The 13567-nt window shown below is 37.0% G+C and overlaps 1 protein-coding gene across 15 annotated transcripts in view; it reads right to left on the bottom strand.

Annotated features, from left to right (window-relative positions):
- The window catches only part of smoc1 (SPARC related modular calcium binding 1), a 103035-nt gene that overhangs the window by 23646 nt on the left and 65822 nt on the right, over positions 1 to 13567 (bottom strand). For all 15 annotated transcript variants that reach the window (XM_079833888.1, XM_079833885.1, XM_079833882.1 and 12 more), the window contains 4 exons: positions 9238 to 9430; positions 7924 to 8006; positions 2124 to 2229; positions 1109 to 1353 (listed from right to left, as the gene is read on the bottom strand). In XM_079833888.1, the coding sequence (XP_079690014.1) occupies positions 1109 to 1353; positions 2124 to 2229; positions 7924 to 8006; positions 9238 to 9430 (627 nt within the window). The remainder of the gene's footprint in view (positions 1 to 1108; positions 1354 to 2123; positions 2230 to 7923; positions 8007 to 9237; positions 9431 to 13567) is intronic.

Below are 13567 nucleotides of genomic sequence, written 5' to 3'. Positions count from 1 at the left end.
AAGAGACAGATATCAGCGCCACACGCGCAAGTCCCGGGGGATATAAAGAAATGAGGACATTTCATTCTACCTAACTACCCACAAGTGCCGAATTACCACTCATACAAGTCAGTTTATTTGACAAATTAAAATTGTGAGGAAACCCAATGCTGTTTGACTTGGTCTACACTATCTAAACTGCATTTGAGTGTGTTGAAAGTTATTCTGTGTGTTAGTTTGTTGGCTGCATGAGACTAGCAGTAGGTTAAGCTACATCTTACTGATGATATTCTAATATTTAATTGTGTTGAGCTACATAACATTGATTTGTTTTATGTAAACATGCAAGAACTGCATCTCTGTCAAAGTTTGTTGCGAAACTGTCGCCATCTCGAAAAGGCCACGTTGATACTGGTCCTCTTTTGATTTCTCATTTTGATTATCAAGTCTGCTTGCCATGGTCCATAATGTTTGAAAGAAACTACAACAGTGTGCCGCTAGACATTACGCAGTTGTCCACATCTGTTGCCATGGTTTCTACGGCAGTAAAAGCGGAAACCGAGGGTAACGTGGATATGACGCCATTGACAGGTGACTCTCTCACACGTCCCGGTTCCTTGGTTAAAATCGCAATTTTCTCACGATTTACAAATAGTTGGAAACATTTGGGATATTGTAAGTAGTCAACTGAACAAAATATATAACACTGGTCTAGTGGTTTTTGGATATTTTACTGCAAACAATCCTACATATTGCACCTTTAATGATTTACTAACTACTTTTTACTCAATACATAGTTGTCTTTTTTTGTCTACAGGAGCTTAAATGCAGAAAAATTAGCATAGCATCTATATTGTCAAACCTTTATTCTTGTATATCTACCCTTGCAATGTAAATACTATTACTAGAAACTACTCACTCCACCATATCCGTTGGTAGGAACACCAACTTTCATTGTGCATTCAATGAAACAGGAAGTACCAGGGGAAATTAAGTAACTTCCCTAATAACCTAGCCAAACGGGGTTCCACCAAAGCACAACACCCCCACTCCAGTTCCTTTAGACTAGCAAATCTAATTCATCATCTGTTTTTAGATCATAAATGCATAACTCGCAGAAACTGCATACCCTCTTTATTGACTCCTAGGCATCCTTTGAGTTCTTGAAGGGATATGGTCTTGTCCTTGTTAAGGTCGCAGTAGTCGGTGAACTTGCGGGCACATCGTTTGGGTTTGGCTTTCTTCTTCACATAGCGCTTGAAGGGCTTCATCTCTTTCTTGTTGATATCGTGACTACCATTATTATCCAGCTGGGCAAAGTACCAATGAACCACCCGTTCCTCCAGTGTGTGGCTTGGGTCAGGCTCAACAAACCTGGAGCAGAAACAATCCCAGTTAGAGGAATGTACTGTATAATACTTTTAATATAAGTCAAATGTATTTTTCATATACATTTTTTTATGTGACAGTGAGAGACAAGAGATTGGAAATGGCTGAGGAGAAAAGAAGGAATAGTATTGGGACACACAGTTCTTTTATAACTTTTTCAAGCAAATAAAAAGATACTGATTGCATCACACTCGGACAGATTAAAATGTCCTATATGAATTGTATTCTATACACAAAACTGTAAAACCAGCACATAACTTGCAGAACTGTTTGTCCTGTGGACATTAATGATACCTCTTTTGAAGAATTACAATTAAAACATGATGCAATTGATTGATTTATTGTGTTCAGACTCTGAACGCATAACGCCCTTGGCCAGAGAGACAAGGGAAGTTGAGGGAAATTTGTCAGGCCAACTCCACCAATGTGGTGGGACGTTTTGAACAAGTAGGAACTACTACAAAATATACTGTATATTCCTATCTAGTTAATCAATGCTGGTCCAATCAAGATTAGACTTGTTTTTGGTTCATATCTTATGAACCAAATATGACTGTTTCAATGCCACATAAAAAAAAAAGATTTTTCAAAAATATTCTCAAATCATTATGACTTTGATCTCAAAATTAAATAAATCAATACTCAAATCAATTCAAATATATTCTCATAGCATCTCATAAATGAAATTCTATTTATTTTCACAAAAATCCTGTTGCATGGCATCTGTAAATAATGCATTACTATTAAGTTCTTACCTCCCACCACCAGAGGGGGTTGGTGAGTTGATAGCTTGCACCATGTCAGTAGTAAGGGCATCCAACAGGCTGGTTATGAATTCCACTTTCTTTCCCTCTGGACACCCTGTAACATTTAAAGATAGATCCGCATAACCACAAGTATTCTAATTTAGTCTTGTAGCAGCACAAAAAAAAAAAGAGATTTCAACATTACAATATTCTTAGACCAACTTGTTTTCAATTATGCTCAGAGTTAGAGAGGGAAGTATTAAGCTGTCCAAATGAAAAATACAACATAATGCAATACGGTTATTTTCTTCTAATATAAATGTCAACGCTGATCTCGGGCTTAGCAGTTCAAAGATACCATAATCAACAAAACATGCCAAACAAAAGATTTTAGCATTTGCAAATCCTCGAGTGCATGTGTGAAACGTAAAGTAGCAAATAAGCTATCGAGCGACAAGGTGACGAGGGCACTTTCGCAGACCACCACAGCCCCGTTAACTTTTACGACGCATTTCTGTACACCTCGGGTAGCGCTTTTTTAACTGTCCCAGATGCTTCGCTGCAATGGTGTGCTCGACTTGGTGTTTCGGCCTTAATTGTGTCTCTTAAAGGGTGACTTGAAACAGAAGAATGTAAATAATCTCAGTTTACATTGTCACTTTGGTTAATTTTGGTTCTAATGTTGCTGGTTCAGGGCAGTGTGGGAGGTGGGGCCCTGTGGATTACCAGGTGACTTCAATTAGTATCTGTAAGCTTTGGACAAGTGTGATGACGTGCCGGCTCAGTGCTTCTCAGCCCATGTGTTAAATTAGAACACACGGAATCAGGCTCATCTTGTCAAACGTCCCATACTATATTCGGCAGATGTATTCTTCATAAAGCCAGCTTGTGTGAAGCCCGGATGTAGATCAGCCAAAAGTTCATTTGCACGAGTATGATGATGCTACAGGTAGGTCTTGTAGTGGAATTTGGCCTGTGGATATGGTTATAATACATCTATCCAAAAGTAATTTTTTCCCACCCCATTTCTGTGTTGAAAGGATGAAACCAAGACTCTTTGCTTTGGTGCCAGGCTGCACTCAAGGAGAGTACATAAAAATAATTTGACTGAAGTCCCCCCGGGCACTGACAGCACCTCTCGCCCCCCCGCTGGTGTCCTCCCCAGTGGTCCACGCCGTCATAAACCACTCCACACATCTGTTACCCAGTCAGGAGCCATGCTTTACTCTGTAAACTTACCAGATGGGGAATTAAAAAAGAGTTACAATGAAATCTAAATGAAAGGGAAAGAAGCGAGAAACCAGGAAAGAACTGGAACGAGCGAAAGCCTAATATTTCAAGGGAAAACCACCTTTAAATGCTAACATGTGGTACTGCATATTCGTGTAACCATTTGTCAAACATTATTATCAAGCACAGAAAGAAATCCATACTCCGTATTTTTTTGGAAAATGAAAATATACCATAAAATAATTTAAGTGTAGAGAAACGTATTAACAATACAGTATATGGAAGCTTCTTTCCAACACGAAATACAAAAATAAAACATTTAATTGGGACTTTTATTCTCAGAATTGCGTGATAGAAAGTCTCGCTTGTAAGTTATAAAGTCAGAATTGCATGATTTCACTTGCAATTTAAAGTTATAAAGTCAGAATTGCATGAAATCGTCGCAATTACGTGTTATAAAGTCAGAATTATGAGATATAAACTCGCAATTGTGAGTTGTAAAGTCGGAATTGCATGACAAACTTCCAATTGCAATTTATAAAGTCAGAATTGCATAAAATAGTTTCAATTATGAGATAGAAATATCTGAAATATTTATTTGTTAATTTATTTATACAGTTTAGAGTTACAGGGACAGTGCACATTAATAAACATAATTTCTATAATAGTTTGAATATAGAAAATTATTATATAATTATCGATAATTATTTTCCCATTTAGCTGCTCTTTAGAATGAGAATATCCTTCCCCCTGTAAGTAACTAGCAAGTAGCAAATCACAGCTGAGATCTAGCTACAGCCTATTGCTAATTATGTTTTATGTGCAATAATTACTGTTACTGCTATGGAAGCTGGTTTATGCCACGGAATACAACAATTTAAAAAGATAATTGTGACTTTATATTTCAACTATTTCATGCAATTCTGACTCTATAACTCACAATAGCAAGTTTATGTCTCATTGTTTTGATGTCCTTGTTTTAATGTTGTTTTATGTATTTTTATGAAATGTGATTTTTTTGTATGTATAAGTATTGTTGATTTGTTTTAATGTATTTTATCTGACATTACACCTGCCCAGGGACTACAGTCCTGGCACATTTACATAAATGTACATACAGTATAAACAGAAGAAAATGTGACATGTAATGTAGTAATGAAGACAGTTAAAGGAATAGTTCACCAAAAAATGAAAACTATCCCATAATTTACTCAACCTCAAGCCATCCTAGGTGTATATGACTTTCTTCTTTCAGACGAATTCAATCGGAGTTATATTAAAAATATCCTGGCTAATCCAAGCTTTATAATGGCAGTGAAAAGCAGCCCAAAATTTGAAGCCCAAAAAAGTGCATCCATCCATTATAGGATGGCTTAATGGTGAGTAAATTATGGGATAATTTTCATTTTTGGCTGAACTATCCCTTTAAGCCGGTCGCACACCAGATGACAAACGCTATGTTAATGACGTGATGCGGGTTCTTGTCTAGTGTGCGGGATGCAAGAATCGATTTATCTCAAATCGAAAGACAGAAAGCATGTTTAATTTTTTCGGCCCCACACAACAGGTTCCGTCACATCTGTGACACTGACCAATAAGAGCACAGAAGCTCTTCCGTACACAGCTTTCTAACATGGCGAAACGAAGGAGAGGAAGAGAGCAATGGAGGAAAGGTTTGTGGCACTATGGTAACAATATTCCTGCTTTTATGATGTTTCCTCAAGGGACTACAACGACAACGAGTGAAAAAAAGATAAATGCTGGCAAACGATAGCAAAGCGCTTCAGCAAAATAAATCAGCAACACTGGAATTAGCATTAAGCTAGTACAACCATAGTTTGTTTAAGCTATTGTTTCCAGAAATCAGTCAGTCGCTAGTTACGCTTTCTCGACAATTGTGAGTTATAAAGTCAAAATTGTGTGATTATAAAGTTGCAATTGCTAGTTATAAAGTCAGAATTTAATAAAATAAAGTCGCAATTGCATGTTATAAAGTCAGAATAAACAATTTATCCAAAAGATAAATGCTGGCGAACGATAGCAGAGGCGTTTCAGCCAGTGTTAATTTTGACAGCATATTTTGATTTAGTTTTAGTCATAGTCTTTTGACTAAAATGCCATTTAGTTTTAGTCATATTTTAGTCACCTGAATTGTTTTTAGTTTTAGTCGACTAAATATCATAAGATTTTAGTCGACTAAATCTACAGTAGATTTAGTCTCCTAAAATCTAATGAGTTTAGTTAAATTGTTATACATTAAGCATTTAAGTGTTACATAACCGACTGTCACTTGAACTGACATTTTGTTTTTGACATTAAAAATACACGAAAGAGATCTCAATTCACTTTTTTGTTTGTTTTTAAAAAAATCTATATAGTTTTTATAACTTTGGATTTCTGTTTTAGCTAGTATATCATGTTAAGCTAAAGCTTCAAATAAGTTTGTTTATTTATTTTTTTAATTTCAGTTAACATTTATTTAATTTCAAGTAACAAAGATTTTTTTTAATGGTTTTAGGTAACTATTATATGTCAAATACTGGTCTTTCCTCCTGACTATGAATTAAATGGGAATGAAATTAAATACAGTTTATTGTGTAAGCAAAAACGAATATATAATGTGTGACTTTTAATTATGAACCAGCTGGAAATACACCGGGACTCTTATTTTGAAATTTCGCCTTACTATTGCAGTTGCAGCTGCTCATTCAAGTTCAGATGAGGAGATAAAATATGCATTGTTACAACCGTCTAAAACACATTACTATATAAACATTGTAAAGTAAACATTGTCATTATTCATCAGCATTAGTTCATAAACAATTGCCTGGCATAAATGTGTGTTATTGATTGATTGTGAGCCGCTCTGGAGCACTGTATTGGGGATGCCTGAGTGAGCCAACAGCGTCGTGTTCTCCAGCGGTTAGATCAGCACGACATGTTCAGATCAAATGTGCACATCTGTTACACAGGACATCAGTTCTGACTGGATCTCTTCCCTAATCGCCCCTCCCTAACATTTTCGTCTCGTTTTTATTTCTTGACGAAAATGACAGTTGATTTTCGTTATAGTTTTTGTCATCCAGCACTAGTTTTTATTTAGTTATCGTCTCGTTTTTGTCAGTGAAAAAAGGTTGTTGATGAAAATTATGACGAAAATTATTCGTCAACGAAATTAACACTGGTTTCAGCAACCTGGTGAGTGCTGGCATTAGCATAAAGCTAGTACAACCATGGTTTGTTTACGCTCTTGTTTCCGGAAGTCAGTCGCTAGTTTCGCTTTCTTCATGACATCACGCATGTGGTTAAAGACAACAAGCGATGATTGTTCAGGAAGCAACATGTAGTTGGACTTCGACACAAGAATTTACGAGTCAAAATCACATAATCTGACTGACAAAAATATTGTGTAGTCGGAACCCGGCATTAGAAAGCTAGTTTGTCATTGGAGTCCGGCCCCTCCTCTTTTACCCTCCTACTACATAATTAAAGCTGTGATCGTTAACTCTTTCCCCACCATTGACGGAAACGTCCGGCTTGCCATGTTTTCACTGTTATATGGTAAGGGCGCTATTACGCATCTTCTGAAAGAGTACAGTATCTCCTGATCAAAACACAGCTTAAGAAGAAGCAGAAACGAGCAATATCATATGTAAAAAAAATAACGCAATCGTGAACATTAAAAAGCATAGTTTAAAATTGCCTAATGTTACTAATTGAAATGTCAACAGAGGATGAGCTATAGGACTGTGAAGCTTTGGAGGTGTTGATAGACTTCATCAACTCAAAATCTAATCAAAGATCTAAAAGATTTTCTGATGCTGATTTTCTCAGCTTTTTGCTCAAAATGTTGCTTTTTAATGGAAATTACCCACCTTCAAGTGTTGATAAATAAAGAATGCGCAAAGCTTTTTTGTTTAAAAGCAGAGGCTCTGTTCTTTCTTTTGATATATTGCATGTTCAGATATTCATACAATAAAATATTCTGGGGGCCATGAAAATGTTGATGATCAAAAATGCTGGTGGCAACTTTTTTCAAAAAAGGCTGACAGGGAAGAGTTTAGTGCACAAAGCATCCAACATTCCACACTTTTTGGGGAGTTAATTAAGTGCATTATCCTGGTATTTGTGGTGCACTTCATCTTCTTGATAGAATTTGATGCAAACACACTACTCACACTGTACTGATGGAGTTTTGGTTCCTTTCCACTGTCGCCTTTGGCTTGGCTTGCTCAGTTGGGGACACTAAATTTTCAACTAAATATCCAAATACATTTAATTACTAAACTAAATTAAATACATCAACTAAATTACTGATCTGCCCACATTGTCACTGTATGATAATTGAAATGAGCTGATGACATCACCGTTTTCTCCAGAGCGGCTGTACAGCCGAGTCAAATTCTGTTGCATTATTTGCCTGTTTAACACTGAAGCTGCTTTGAAACAATCTGCATTGTAAAAAGAGCTCTATAAATAAAGTTGACTTGACTTGACACTACAAAATGACAGACAATAGTGCATAAGTACGTAAATCGGGAGATTTTGGGTTGCACCTCATGTCAACTGTCCTGCTTACCTGTCAGATCTCTGTCTCTAAAAGGATCTTCCATCTCTGAGTCTCGAGAACGAGCCGTTCCGTCACATTCTGGCTTTTTATACCTGACGGAGAACACAAACATGAGGCACTTTTACAATGTTAATACATCTCCTCTATTATCAGTCTCTGTACAAAGCCACACAAGCCATATGTGGAGCCACATTTCTTCTGTTCAGTCTGTCGAAGTCAGACATCTGAGAGTAAAAACATGAACGCACTGGAGAGATGCTTTATAGTAGAAATTGAAGTTGTAATTCTAATTGAAAGCGACGTTGACATTTTTCATGTTTACTACTGTAAAGCTGCTTGCATTAAAACAATTTATTGTATAAAGTGCTATATAAATAAGCATGGCATGAGTTGACTGGAGTGCCGAATTGCAGTTCTCCATACTGCTGCAATGGTATTTCAAAGAATGAAAAAGGGCTTTATCAGGGCCTTTATGGAGTCTTTTGGGCCATTAGGCAACCCCCCATAACATCCTATGCTTAGCTTTGTGCCTACCACATCTCAGAACACTTCCGATGACCACAAAGTATGGACTTTGCAACCAAATCATCATGGACAAGCATCATTTTTTTTAGTACAGAATGCAGAGTTTGGACTTCACTGTAACAAGCCTAGAGACAAATACAAGTCCAGCCATGCAAGTCCTGTCTAAGTTAACACAGCTATCCAAACACATGAAGAAATGACAAACTCTAAGTATTTGATTTCATTGTTTGATCCAATTTGGTTCACTGGTTTTTACTACACACAATTGGACTAAAAATTGCGTAAGACAGACATAAGAATGCATGACACTGCAGCCTCCCACAAGAACAACAAGAAATCTAGGATTTAATGGAAACATCTATGTCTCAGAATGGTTCAGAGGGAGCGCGGGCTCAGTGCCTGAATTCAAATAGCGAATTTCGTTCAGCAAGAACCAGTTGGCTAAACCTTCTCAATATATTTCCAGAGCAAAAAAAGAGAGAAGAATTTACACATCTCCAAAAGTGGAAAATAAATCAGAGCTCGTAATGGGTAGAAAACACATTGGGACGTGTCACGCTTTCAATTTCAGTGCTTTCTAAACAAAATTCAGCACTGACAGCTTTGCTCATGGAAAATTAAAGACTGTGGTTTGGAGAGAAAATCGATTGTCATAACATTCCACAACTAAACGAATCAGTCACATTGGATTGTATTACTGATGATTGCCATTTTGAGATGTTTAGAGCTTGCAAGCTCATCCAGAAACATGTCGTATAAATAATGGGGTTGCTGCACACGTTTTTTTCTCTGTGTTACCTTGCAGAAGTTCCAGGTATGGGTCTCCCAGTGTCCACCAGCACACACCAGCAGTAACCAGTGGACTGGTGGCACTGGACGGGCTTGTAGAGACCCTGCAGGCCGCAGTCAGGGATGAAGATGGCTTCCCGTGGGTTCTGCCGAGCCTCATCCTGGGCCGTCTGCCTCTCCTGGTCACAAGAGGGAACTTTCTCTAAAACCACGAGAAACACACTCAATACACAGAAATGTCTCATATCAGGTAGTGCACTTCAAATATGGTTTGACATTCTTCAACAATGGCAATAAAGCAAAATCTGTAGTTTTTACATCTGTAGTCTATAGTGAGCTAGTACAATGTCACCACATGGAAACACATGGAAAGCCACTTTCCAAGAGAAGAATGGCATGAGGCATGGCAACAGAGGCAGTATCCTTAATGTAATTCCAGCTTTTCTGTTTGAATGCCTTTGCCTTTTTAGCAGTCAAATTTTTTTGAAATTGTCTTTTTAGAACTGTTCAAAATGGATAAACTTCTAGTTCTTTGTTGTTAAAAGGAATATAATGTGGAAAATAAACTATAACAGGACGATTCTCTCATGTGTTTAGCTTGCGTACACTTTAGGCACCCAGCAAGCAATTTTGCATTTAAAAGCCGTCCAAACACAGCCCTGATGTCTTGGCTAAAACAATGCAAAATTTGGGCTGTCAGTGAAAATTGAATCAGTTAATCAGGGATCAGTAATTTGTTTTGATCATTTTGAAAGAAGATTCTTATGTTCAACAAGGTGAACATGTAAAATACATGTCAACTAACTCTCAGAGTATTGGTAGACTGTAAATAGAATAAATGGACATGTAGTCAGTAGAATGTCTGTTAGGAGCACCAAAATAAAGTGTTAGCAGATATTAAGCAGACAGTCTACTAATACTCTAATGAGAGTTAGTTGACATGTAGTGGCAAAGTTACTTATGGTTCACACTTACAAAGAAGTCGGATAGATTAATTTGGTAAACGTATTTGGCGTGCTGTCCGGGAGAGGGCTCTGAGCTTGGTAATTGGCCCGAATGCAGAGTATCCCCCTCCCAGGTAGGCTATAGGAAGTATCCTAGTAAATGAGAGAAGACGGGGTGGTGGAGGGATTCTGAAGACTGTAGAGAATCCTTAGGTGAGTTTGACTGTGGTTATATATGGCTTCATGCTGATTGGGTAGATATATTGATTACTGATTATAGACAGCTGGTGATACTTAAATAGCTTTTTTGACGTGTTTCTCCCGAACTACGTTAATAAAACATAATTTAGTAGAATGTCTTAACCTGTCATTTCACCAATTCGGTTAACTATAGACCCGATATAGTCCGGCTACGAGTAACCCACTTCTGGCCAAAATAACCTTGAATTTGGTTACATGTCGTTTTTGCCAAAATAACTTGCGAGATGATATTCCATCATGTAAGCAAAGTCAACAGTGATTACATTTTCACTGACAGCCCAAATTTTGCCTTGTTTTAGCCTAGACGACAAGATTTGGACGGCTCTTTTAAACGTAAAATTGCTTGCTGGGAAGTCGACTATCGAAATAAAGTGTTACCAATGTAAATAATTATTCCAGATTTTCTAGAGGTAGCATAATATTTGCTCCCCTTAACGGCGATTCCTGAGAAACACTGTTGATATTTGAAATCAACCCAAACAAACACACCCTCCCTTCATTGCTCCGCCCCCAAAATGCATGAATACGCAATGCAAGAGTTGTTGTCTCTTTATCATAGCTGAAGTGAAGCAAAAAAGTAATGCTTTGTGAAAAATAAAGAATGACAAAGAAGAACAAGAAATAAACATACAGTTCACAAGAGTATATACAAGCAAGAGTTGGGTGGCACTCGCCAGCAGCTCCAGACAAACAATGACACTCAAAACTGTGCTGTTATTAGAGCTAACATTACAACAACAGCATATCTTGCTTCTGTAAAACAGCAAAACCAATGTTACACACGTATGGAGCAGAAACAATGCAACCTCAGCGTGTGTTTTCAAGCCTTCCTTCCCTGAAATCACTTACTGCAACTTTCATTTTACATTCATGGATAATGTCATTAAGATTACCTACAATAAAACCTTCACCATAATTGTGTTAAAATGAATAGAGGCAGAATTGACTTCAACACGTTCGAGAGGCATCTTAGCCCCTTTTCTGTTCTGAGCCATTAGGATTTAAATTTCATGTATTTATTAACACAGATGACACTTGAGAGATGTTCTTTTAAATGTTTCAACGCCTTGTCTCATAAATCTCTATTTATGTTGAAATTAATTTAGTACGCTGCTCACTTGTAGTGCATCAGGCCAAGTATAATAGCACCAGATGTTGAGGCTAATCCAGCTCGCAGGGTGCTGAAGAGCTTTTTAGCACTCCTGATTGATGTCATTTTTAATCAGATGTTTAGTGAATATCGTGCCGCAAGAAAAGTTATCAAAACCGCTGTTTTCCTCTGCACGACAGCCCGGGACACTCACGCTGTTAATCATTAGATTGGACAGATGCACAAGCTAAACAAAACTCCCAAGTGTTTTATTTATTTCTCCTCATTTCAGTTTCTTCATTTTTGTGATGTTAAAATTTAGGCTGTGAACTGAAAATGTAACTAATTAATAACACAAGTTAGACATTAAATCCCCCCAAAAAAGTAGACTCAACAGAAAGGACATACATATTTATATGAGGTCAAAATGAGTAGTTATGACCATTTAAAATATTTTAAAGTTTAATTTTTTTTTTGACTTTTAATAAAACTAAATTGCAAGTTCACAGACTACTGTTTGTTTATCATTTACTAAAAAAATAGTATAGAACATTATTAATCTTAAAATATTTTTTTTTTCTTAACATATCAGATAACCAACCTTTGCTCATTACAAATATATATATCTACCTTCATTTTTGCATTCCTTTTGCATTCCAGTACTACAGTATAAACAAATACATTTTGACATTATGCATCACTTAACTAGCTTCATATCCCAGCAAGCAATATCTGTCATTTCACCGTCTCGTTAGACCAGAAATAGTCCGGCTGTGAGTAACCCACTTCTGGCCAAAATAACCTTGAATTTGGTTACATGTTGTTTTTGCCAAAATAACTCGCGAGATGATATTCCATCATGTAAGCAAAGTCAACAGTGATTACAAGGTGTTGTATTTCATGGTTTCATTTCTTTGACATGTTCATGTTCTAGATGACTAGTCTATTCTTGGGCTATGGTTAGACTAGGTAATGGGTTATGGCTAGGAAATGTCTATCACACTTTCACTGACAGCCCAAATTTAGCCTTGTTTTAGCCTAGATGTCAGGGTTGTGTTTGGATGGCTATTAGATGTCTTTTAAACTCAAAATTGCTTGCTGGGTATGTATAGGTTTCCAGAGTACACTTGTTGGTGGCTCACCTGGTTTAGCAGAGAGCTTGGGTACGAGTCCCATGAAGTGCAAGTCATGATAAAAGAGCTCAAAGACTTGTAGATGCATGCTAAAATTGCATGGTTGCTTCAGCAAATGTGTTTATATGTCATGTTTGCTTTTGTTAACACTATCAGTTAGGTTTAGGGTGGGGTTTAGTGTAGGTGTACGTTATTTTCAAACACGATAGAGCATTAACATTTTAGCGCCACTCACTGGACATTTAATTTCAGAACTACCACGATACGTACAACAGCCGACGTAATAAAACATTGCCAAATTCATATTCATCTTTTTCGCATAAAACGGAATGCACTTTTAAGCACCATTCACTGGACATTTCACAGTGTCAAGAAATGTGCAAGAATCAACATAATTTCATTTAGCAGAAAAGCCTATGTTGGAAATAACAATCTTCACATAAACAGGAAGTAAAAAAAAATGGATGCAGCATTGTGTCAGTTATTTTTTATTATTTCAACAATCTGTATTAATTAAGGAAATTAATGCATGTTAAGAGTCAAGTCAAGAGTCAAGAAGCTTGTATTTGGGAGATGTGAACGTGTGGCTTAACACCATTTTCAACTAAAAATGGAAAAATTTGGACATACATTTACACAATAGCCTGAAAATGCATGCTTTTGAAAACGGGTTTCACAGTGCAAGTTTTTGAGAATGACAGGGCTGTAACCACCATAGGCTTTGAGGGGGACAAGGAAATGGCCGTAATGTTCTCCATTACGTACCACTCGGTTTGTTGTTTGTTAACAGACTAGTGATGTGTCGTTCATGAACGATTCGTTCATTTTGAACGAATCTTTAATATGCTCGAGAACAACGGGTTGTCTCAGAGAGCGATTCGTTCATTTTGTGTTGACTGCATGCGCAACAT

The sequence above is a fragment of the Gobio gobio genome, assembly GCF_949357685.1.
Source record: "Gobio gobio genome assembly, chromosome: 13".
In the NCBI taxonomy this organism is placed as follows: Eukaryota; Metazoa; Chordata; class Actinopteri; order Cypriniformes; family Gobionidae; genus Gobio; species Gobio gobio.
The sequence above is the reverse complement of the archived record's forward strand: the minus strand, read 5'-3'. Positions and strand labels throughout refer to the sequence as shown.